This window comes from Acanthisitta chloris, unplaced genomic scaffold, assembly GCF_000695815.1.
Source record: "Acanthisitta chloris isolate BGI_N310 unplaced genomic scaffold, ASM69581v1 scaffold39938, whole genome shotgun sequence".
NCBI classification, from domain to species: Eukaryota; Metazoa; Chordata; class Aves; order Passeriformes; family Acanthisittidae; genus Acanthisitta; species Acanthisitta chloris.
In genome coordinates this window covers 38,142-48,200 of record NW_008688319.1, presented here as the reverse complement: position 1 = coordinate 48,200, position 10,059 = coordinate 38,142, and the positions used below count along the sequence as shown (strand labels likewise).

Here is a 10,059-nt window from a genome sequence, read left to right as displayed (position 1 = left end):
CATGGCACTAATGAGGGAAGTGCCTTTGGAGATTCTGCTTCAGAACTTGGAAGTAAATACAAGTTTGATAAAAACACAGGTGCGCTATCATCAGCGAATTATCATAAATTACCAACATGAGCAGTGCTCAGAGTGAGCACCTGTAGTTATTTAAAATGAATATATAAACTTGTCATTTAAATAACTGCAGATTCCTGTTTAAACAATAGCGATCCATCCACCGTGTGTCTCCAAAGCTCTAGCAACAAGCTTAAAGAGGTGAGAGTCTAAGAGGAGGCAGGGGCTCATTGTTTCCAGAACAAATAAACTGCAAGGATGTTACTCATTAAGGTACAAATAAATTTGGGAGCAGGAGGCTGCAGTAGTTGTGAGTCCTGGTCCCAGCAGTGCCCGTGATCGAGCCCCTGTTATCCCTCAGTGCCAGAGCAGTGCTTCCTCTGCTAGGAAATGAAGAGCATCAGAAAGCAGCAGCCTGTCGTGGTTTTCCTCTTTCAACTTCCACTGCTGGATGATTTTCCACAGTGGATGCAGCCTGTCCTCACCAGGAGTCAGGGCCAGGCACTGGCAGCTGTTTGTGCAGAAGGGCTGCACGTGTGGGGTCTGCAGTGACCCTCTTGGGAGTTGAGAGCTCCTAGTTCGTGTGCCCCAAGATAAGTTCCTGTATTCTTGTGTACATATGTCCATTTGGATTTTTGCTTTGTCCGGGTCACAGAACCCTCCTGGTTCCCAAAATACTCAAGAGTTCATCCTGTGCGTGTTTTCTGTGCTGCACAAATGTGTGAAATGTAACAGGAGGATCTGCATATCCAGAGTGAGGTCAATTCCAGTGTTTTTGTGGCCCTTCAGTGGATGTGTCAGGAAACTCTCCTGGATATGTGTGAACAGACCAAGACAAACACATTGACATTTTGTTAATGGAAGGAACTGTTAAAATGTCAATGAAAATGTCACAAATAGATTCCCATTGTGACCACTTGAAGTAAATTCAGGGCCATTTAATGAAATTTTATTCCACTATCAAAGGCAAACACACACACAACTCTTTAAAGAACTTTTGAGACAACTCAGAGCAAATGTTGCTCATGGATGTGGCAAAGAGGAAATCAGGATAAAGCAGCAGCTGCTTAAAGGTGCTCACTGTTCATTTGGTCTTGAGGAGGATGGGATAAAACTGAATGGGATTTGTTCTGTTCAGATATTTAAATGACAGCTGGGTGTCTTGGAGAATGAAATATGTGGCACCAGGGTATGTGCCCTGGCCACGCTGTGAGTGTTCCAGTAGTGTCCTTTCCCACATGTGTTAATACACCTAGGGAGAAACGTTTGTTCTTGGTTTGCACAGTGTGCCAGAACTCCTAACAACACAGGTTCTGTGAATACCTGTCTGCTTGCTATGCAAATGCCTCTCAATGTAAGACACTGTCCATGAACTTTGAACTAATTAGTTTTACAATGGATGTGCTTTACAAGGGGCTTTGGAGAGCTTGTTTTACAAATTCGAGCTTGCTTTGGAAAGGTTCTTGCAGAGCCACTGGTGACTAATTACTTTTGATCATTCTTAATCCATACTCTGTTTGAACAAGTAGCTATGCTATAATGGGGCCATAGCCCAGAGGAGTCCTGTGTAACTTTTCAGGTGAAATGCACATGGTTTTACTTATAAATGCTCAGAGAGTCAGACTCAGGAGACTGATGATGGGTAAGGTTTCACCTCTCAGCCAGTAGTTTGCTGTGGAGGTGATGGTTCTTAGAATGATCTTCCTCCCCTTTTTCTTTCAAGTGGCAGCACTGCTGTGTACCAGAGGTGATTCCTCTTGCTAGTCTGCCTGTGCAGCCTTTTCTTTCCTTTTCTTCCACCAATACATATCCACTCATTGCCATTGAATCTGTGCTCACTGTTTGCAAGGAACTGCCTGTTGCTGTAGTCCAGACTATAGGTTTCCATATGTATATATGAAAACATTTTTAAAATCAGGCTAATCTTTTGATAGCCTGAAAACTGCCAGTAAATCCTTGAAGTTTGCTTCCTGAGGTCCATTATGTTGAATTTACAGCATCTCTCTTCTGCCTTTCCTTTAAAAGCTGCTTGCACGACTCGAGGGCAGAAGTTCTCTGAAGAATCTTGAACCTTATCTGTTTGCTGAGGAAGGATCTCCTGTTCATGGTAAAAATGTGTCTTTATCCCATTTGTGGAAAAATATTGATGTAAAAATTGTCTCAGAGCACTATGACAGAGATAAGCATACAAGTAGATTGTTTTGCCCAGGATCAGAATTTTAATCGTTGAGATAGTTCTATTCAAACTAAGTAAAACAAAATAATGCAGTCACCATCCTGAACATTATTAAATGGATTTAAAATCTGACTTAATGGGTATCAAAACACAGGTGTAGGTGAGTCAATACCAAGCACATTGTCTGTCATTAAACCTTTTTGTTTCTTTTAATCAGTGGTCTAAAGAACCACCACAAAGGCATAACTGCAGAAATCTGCAAAGAACTTGAGATGCCCTAAACAGCAAAGAGTTGAGGGGTATGGAGTGGTCTGGGTAAGTCAGGATAAGGGGAACAAGCAAACAGTACTTTTTAATAAAGCCAAGTCATCAAGCCATTCAGTCTTGGCCTGGAAAATCCCAATGATGCTTAGATGGGACTTTGGAAACAATTCCATTATGAACATAGGTACTAATCAGCTGAATGAGTTCATGGACAATGTTAGGATCAGTGTCACTCAGAGAGACCTTAAGTGGACACACAAAAATTTCAAATTGGAGGAATCAGGCAACTCCCAATGACACGAATAAAACAAGTTTAAGGGAGATCATTCTAGCAGGAAGTTTTAAGATCAAGATTGGATGTTTTAATGAAAGAAATTACTGAGCTAAATAGAAATTAACACACTATTCAGGAACTCAGCCTGGTTTTCCAGATTGTGTGAAATCTTATGGGTATCACAGCTGAAGAGACAACTCTGATTACACAAAACAAAATATATAGGAAAAGAAGGTGTATGAATGGCAAACTCTAAGGATCATGCAGTGAGGTACCACGTACATTCATGCATGTATGAATGGTTGGATTTCATGTGAAAACCGTGTGGCTGCAGTGGTTATCAGCATACTTGTGTGCACTTTGAATTCCCACAAACATTGAAGGTTCAGAAGCAATAGCAGAAAGAGCAAAGAAACCAATCAGGATAATTGGATGAGAGATGAAGCTTAGTGTATAAACAGAGTCGCTGTGAGACTGTTCATGTGTTGTTCTGCAGCACTGGAGAATTTGTATGGGGTTTAGCAGCATACCAGTCCTGCCCTGAAAGTTTCAAATATGATATAACAAAGGTAAAGGGCAGAGAAATACTGATAAGCCACTGCAAGTGGAGCACAGGAGAATATTTAAGTACTCTGAATTCTGAACTGCTTTGTTACCCACAGGAAAAAATAAGAACCAGTAGTGAAGTTGGTATGAGCTTCACAAGGCTCTCAAATTCTCAGGTTTTTTTAAAGATGAGGTATTTATGATTTGAAAAAATGCAGTAATAGGAAATGCTGATCTTTTAGTCTGGGGTTTGATTTTATTTCTTTCAATCAACTTTACATACATGGAACAAATATTTAAGACTAAACTGGCCATGTTCTGGTCAGGCAAGCTCCAAGAAGCCTTCTCAGGGGTCAGTAGTTGCCCTTGCTGCAGCCCACAGCATTACACAGTTGCATGTCACGTTATCTGCTTTGCACTTAAAGCTGTGTAGGTTGTTCCTGTCTGTCCAAAGACTGCTCCACAGTGTCAGTTCTAAGATGGCTGGAGACCTTCTAAAATTCATCACTGTTTTCTCTGTGCCAGCACAGTCATTGAGCTTTTGAAGCACTTGTGTTTTCCTTCAGTTTTGAACAAATGGCATCACTTATTACCCACATTGCTCATGCGTTTTGGCTGACGTTAATGAAGCTGCCTAACGGCTCAGGTCTTCAGCTGTATACACATAAATGGACTTCACCTGTTATTGCATTTTTCCTTTGTGATGCCACAGTGTTCATGTGAGCCCCTGTGTTATTTTGATGTGTGTTCTCATTATTCAGCCTTAAATCCCTGTTGAAGACCTACCTCTCCATTTGTCAGGAACTTGGCTTTTAGTAGGTCACTGTGGAATACTGTAATGCATTGCCCGTGAAGTCTGTACTGAACAGCTCCCAATCTAAAATACTGTGATTAAAGCAATGCAAAGGCCTAAATTTTGTTTCTCCTGTTGGTATTTAAAATAAACACGTATGAAGTTGCAGTAAACTATCCAAGGGTTACATTGTGGTTAAGTGTTCGTAGGTTGTATGTCGGAGTACTATAAAATAGGTACAGGTAATATGGGTAGTGCTGTGACATTCTAGCTACTGCTTCTAATTATGATGGACTTGCATATTTAAGAACACATAAACATATTAATTACATACCATTTAGGCTGTTCTGGAATGGAGCAGAAGTGACACAAGCCTTAAATAATCTTCCACTATTGCTGGTCATATTTCCCCTGTGCCACGGGTACAAAGATGTGGGTGTCAGTATAAAGCTCTGATGTTCAGCAGTAGCCTGACACCCAACATTAACTTGGAATAAATATTAGGCCTTTCTACTTCACTCACAAATGGTATAAATATGAGTGACAGCTTCTGCCCAGTAGTGTAAATTACCAGACCAGTAACTTCCAGGTACTGGATGATGCGAAACCCACAGAGTTACTTACTGCTGAGTATTCCAATAACCTGTTTGCAACTGCAGCGTGGGGAAACAGTTTAACAGCATTTGAGAATGTTGTGGTTACAGACAAAAATAAGGCTCTTCTCATTCAAAAGTTAATGCTACATTGTTGCCCAGAACTGAGCACAATGTTTCAGTTAAAAATACATTAGTGTTACACAAATATTGACATTGATGCAGTTTCTCCTGCATGCTGCTTCATAGTATTGGACTATTGTTCTCTTTAGTCTGCCCACAGTGGGCCAGTTCAAGCTGCCTTGAGCCAAGCAATGTGTTGGGTGATTCCTTAAAACCTACTGCTTGAAATTCTTCAGTGCTGAATTTCATATGAAATCACTCTGCTCATCCAGCTCCATCTGTTAAATCTCCACAAACTTAAGTCTTTATTAACCCAATTAGTTTGTCTTCTACATGTTTTGCCAAGCTAATGGAACATTCATCTACTGATATGTTTAATGTCTGCCAACACCAATTCTAATAGAAAAAATTCCCATTAACTTTCTTTCACGTTGAAGTGTCTGTTCCTACTCAATCTCTCAGCCTGTTCTCACCCTGTGGCAGTATCTTTTCACTAATCCTCCTTTCAAAGCTATTTTGACATTAATGGATGATGCTGGTACTGATCACTCAGTTTCTTCTGTGTCCTATTGTGAGGGTGTTAAAGGCTTCTTGAAACGTTGCTGGCCTCACTTCCTCCTCTGCAGTGTCATGGTTTGTCCTTTGTGATCCAGAGGGATGAATTTCCCCTCTTATCTTACTCTAACAGCTGGGTTGCTAATTCAATGAAACTCTGCATTTGTAGATGTTGCTATAAATGGCTTCTGTTTTGCACCAGTTCTTCTTGTGGGCAGCCTTGTCAGTAATCATGAAGGCACAGAACTCCCCAGTTTTCTTCAGTCCAAACTGTTACTCTTTTCAGAGTAACTCAGGTGCCTTGGTCAAACTACAACATGGCTCTGTACCTTGTTCAGCAATGCTGAACAAACTTTGAGGGGTGCTTAGCTGTCCTGCTGTAAACATTTATGAACCACCACCTCAAAAACTTCTGAGAATTATTCTGGTCATTCAACTGAGAAATTTTCCTTAGATAAGTTTATTCATTCTGCCAATATAAAAAGCTCACCCATTGTTATTCTGTAGCACACAGACATTTGATATCTGCAGATGGAAAAAGTGAAGCACTTGTTTCACAGAATAATGTTTTGAATCAAATGGGTCCCATTTTGAGCAGTCCTTAGTGCATGTTGGCCCTGTTTAGTTACTGGTCTGGGCTCAGAAATGCCATTCAGGGTGGTAGAAGTTCTGTGCTGAAGGCAGTAGCAGACAGGAGATGCAGTTTATTGCTTTACAAGAGCTGCTTTATGCAATTGTTCTAAAATACTTTACCAGATGAAATATGAGGGAATGACCTACCCAGCACATCTAGAAGGAGTTCTTCCAAGCTGGTATCTCACCATACCAGGGTGTGGGTATGTCACTGACACCTTGTGTGACAGCAGAGCAGCCACTGGCTGCAAGTGGCACAGTTGGGCATTGCAACCTCTGGACAGGAAGATACACTGAGGATTTATGTCCCAGGAAGTACAGCTGTCTTTCCTCTCAAAAGTGGGGGAGCCATTCAGAGCAGCTAGGTGAGGGTTTGGGAAGCAGTTAGGCTTTTTAGTAAATTTCAAAGTGTCAGAAATTCGTAGCAGTGGAATTGAGGCTGTGGAGCAGCAGGGATGTCATTGTGGAGAGCAGGCAGGGTGTCACTGAAATGGACAGACTTGTCACATCAGGTGTAAATTGCTTTTAACGCTTGCAAAGGGTGAAGTAAGAGCTTCATTTCTTCCCCACGACCCTCCATCCCTCATCCCAAGCTGCTTCTTGACTTTGTACACACTTGTGAACGAGGACATCCTCTGGAAGTTGAGTAGTGCCTTGAAAACCCTGTTAACTCAGACAGGCACAAACATGTTTAAGGAAAGTTGCAGTTAATTCTCTACTCCTGCATCCCCCTATGTAAAGCTGTTATGCCATTTGCACTTGCCAAGGACATGGAAAACTCTCACCTTCCTACAATTACAGTTGTGTGATTCTCCTTACTGCTTACATTTACCCTTCTGCCTAAAGTCCAAAATGTCATAAATAAACAATCCAGTCCCCGAAATTAGAAATTTATAAATAGCAACTAATAAATTAACTTTTTGAGAGATATAAGACATCAGCAGGCTTTGGATAAGACTTTAGAGTATCTTGCATTCACATCCAAAAAAATAACTGGTTTCTTTTTTTTTAATTAACATTTTACATTTGTATGACTTGTATTTTACTGAGCCACATGGGCCAGGCAATTGGGCTGAATCCATATATGAACAGAGGTCCTTTGCTTCAGACAGAGGTGTTGCCTGGAGTGCAAGAGGAATCTCTGAGTTCCCCTTGTCAAAAGAAGCAGTTTGATACTGTGATCACTCCAGAAGAATCTAAGTCCTAAATAACCTTACTGGTTCACCACTCACAGACTGCTGTAGGTATCTTGTGCCATGTGCAGGTACTGAACAAGCTTAGAGCAGACATGAAATGCTGAAGGACTGTATGTGCCAACATGATTTGGACCTCTAATGTCAACTTTTTTTTTGTTTCATTTTGCTAGTTCTCTGCTTTTTTTATGTATTTCTTAATTGTGTGTGCAGTGTAGATGGTCTCTTAGCCACTTTTGTGTAGCAGCTTCCTCTTCTGCCTTCATCTGCCTGAAATCCTGTTGCCAGCGTTTTACTTATATCAGTGATCCTGGCAGAGATTTTCAACCTTTGCTCCCAGTTGATTTTCTTCACTTGAGAGGCCATTCTTGAAAATTGAAATTTCTCTTGGTAGGTGGTAACCAGGATTTAAACAATTTTATGAATATCAGACTTTTTAAAATGCATTTCCAAATTTGTGGAACAGCGAGTTCAGTAAACACTGAAAACTGACTCTGAGCTGTACACACTCTTACCTGACAATGTGCTGCTTTGGTTTTGAACAGGAGATGTGATTGAATTCCATGGCCCAGAAGGGACAGGAAAAACAGAAATGCTTTATCACCTAGTGGCTCGCTGCATCATTCCAAAGTCAGGAGGAGGGCTGGAAGTAGAAGTCATGTTCATCGATACAGATTACCACTTTGATATGCTTCGCCTGGTTACCATCCTTGAGAACAGACTGGCACAGAGGACGGAAGATGTGATAAAGCAGTGCCTGGCAAGGCTCTTCCTTGTGAGCTGCAACAGCAGCACTCAGTTGCTCTTCACTCTCTACTCTTTGGAAAACCTGTTCTGCGCTCACCCCTCGCTCTGCGTGTTGCTGTTAGACAGCATATCAGCTTTTTATTGGATAGACAGAAGCAACGGAGGGGAGAGTCTTACCTTGCAGGAGATGAATCTGAAGAAATGTGCTAACTTCCTTGAAAAGCTTGTGAGACAGCACCACTTGGCTCTCTTTGCAACAACACAGACACTTATGCAAAAATCTGCAAACTCTGCAGAAAGCTTTTTCCCTTTAAAATGTCCACATGAAACTGATACAGACTACAGACCATATCTCTGTAAATCATGGCTACAAATGGTAACCCACAGGATATTTTTCTCTAAGCAGTGTAATTCTGGCAACAGCAAAGGTTTTACAGTTGTTTCTTGCCACCTCAAAAGGAACCAGGTAGTGAAACGTTCCTTTAGTGTTGAAGAATGTGGAGTTCAGTTTTAACATCAGTTTGTTTTGTAAACATTCAGCAAATCCTGCTGCTTAAGGCCTGATTGGGTCTAAGTAGTTTTTAGTACCTTTTAAACTAGCTGCTTGTTGCTGGATGATTAACAATTTTTGTCACCCTTTTCTTAAAGTTTAGTGAAGGGAATGGTAACGTTTTTGAATTACTGTAGATGTTCAGTCCAAATCAGAGAGGAATGTTGAAATTACCTGTTTGTGGTTAATCAAGAAAATGATAAGCAAAGACATAGTAAACTCCTAGTGTCCTTCAGTACTCTAACCTATGTGATGTGTGGCCAAGTGCACTGACTGAGTTTCTGGGCCTTGCTGCTTTGCACTCCTTCCCTCCCAAGCTCCAGGAGCAGGAGCCTGGTTGTCCATGGGAGAGGCTGCAAAGGAGCATTTGCTCTTCATAAACATTGGCCGTGGTTGATTCCCCATAGCCTTGGGCGTATGAGATGCATTCACAACTTAGCCTGAAGAAGAGGATTCATTTTCACAGCCTGTGGAATGGTGATAATCCTGACTGTGCTTCTCCAGGCTTGCAGGCTTTCTGTTTACATTAGCCTGTGCTCAGAGGAGCAGAGGTTGCAGGTTATCTGACCCTTACCTGGGCTTGAAGAATCCACAGCTATTGCAGAAGTAGAGGCCTGGTTTCCGAAACTGAGGGAAAACTAAAGGGTCTGGGTACCTGTGAGTTTGTGCCTCATGTAGCAAACAGTTCAGTCTTCAAAAATAATGAAGTGCAGGCTATGGGTTGTTTTGGGTGAGGAAAGTTGGCTTTTGTGTTTTGTTTTCTTTAAGATGATGCACAGGCTTTTTTTTCCCTGCCCTCCCTCATTATTCCTTCCCACTTCTTTCTCCTCCCCCTCCCTCTGTTAGACATCCAGGAATTCCATGCCTCTGGTCTTTACCAATATGTATTTGCCACATGTAGAACATTTGTGTGCAGGATTTGGCATGCAACATGTTGCAATTCTGGCAAAGAAGATTCCAAACTTATGGGAAATGCCCTACAGTTCTGGCAAAGCATACCATTTCTGAACCTAGAGTGCCCTTTGAAAGCTTCAAAGTGCTTTACAAGAAAGAAAATTGCACACAGTACATTATTTAAGACAAAAACTTATATTAGCTTACAAATTCAAATTACTCAAGGGGGAAATATTTCTCAGAGTGCTCTTCGTTCAGTCTTGTTGCACAGCACGTTTTATAGCTTAGATTGAACAGATTATTAACAAAAATGCATATGAAGAAGTATCTAGGACAGTATCTTTTTGAGGAAGATGCCTAAAAAAGTCTGTTGTGAGACACTGACCTTTGAAGTTTCTGAGTTCTGAGGACAGCTTTTCCAATCCAGCATGTTTGGATTCCCAGCTGTGTATAGCTCAGTCACCCTCTTGGGTTCCACCATGTCTGTTCACAATGAGTTCAGTTTAATTATTCCTTCTGTGGGAAAACTTCCCCTTGTTTTCCCCTCTCATTTTAAACCTTCCATCTGATCACTTCTTCATACCATCAGCTCTTTTACTGTGGCACGTGAGTGAACTCTGCCTTTTCCACATCTCCACAGAGCTGATGATTTTATGGACTG

The 10,059-nt window shown here is 41.3% G+C and overlaps 1 protein-coding gene across 1 annotated transcript; it reads left to right on the top strand.

The window, feature by feature from the left end:
• Positions 1-2,082: 2,082 nt before the first annotated feature.
• XRCC2 (X-ray repair complementing defective repair in Chinese hamster cells 2) lies at positions 2,083-8,468 on the top strand (the record flags this gene model as incomplete). Its single annotated transcript, XM_009080956.1, has 2 exons — positions 2,083-2,164; positions 7,753-8,468. Coding segments are annotated over 2 exons (798 nt in total), but the record flags the coding sequence as incomplete, so codon positions are not given.
• Between the last annotated feature and the right edge of the window lie 1,591 nt (positions 8,469-10,059).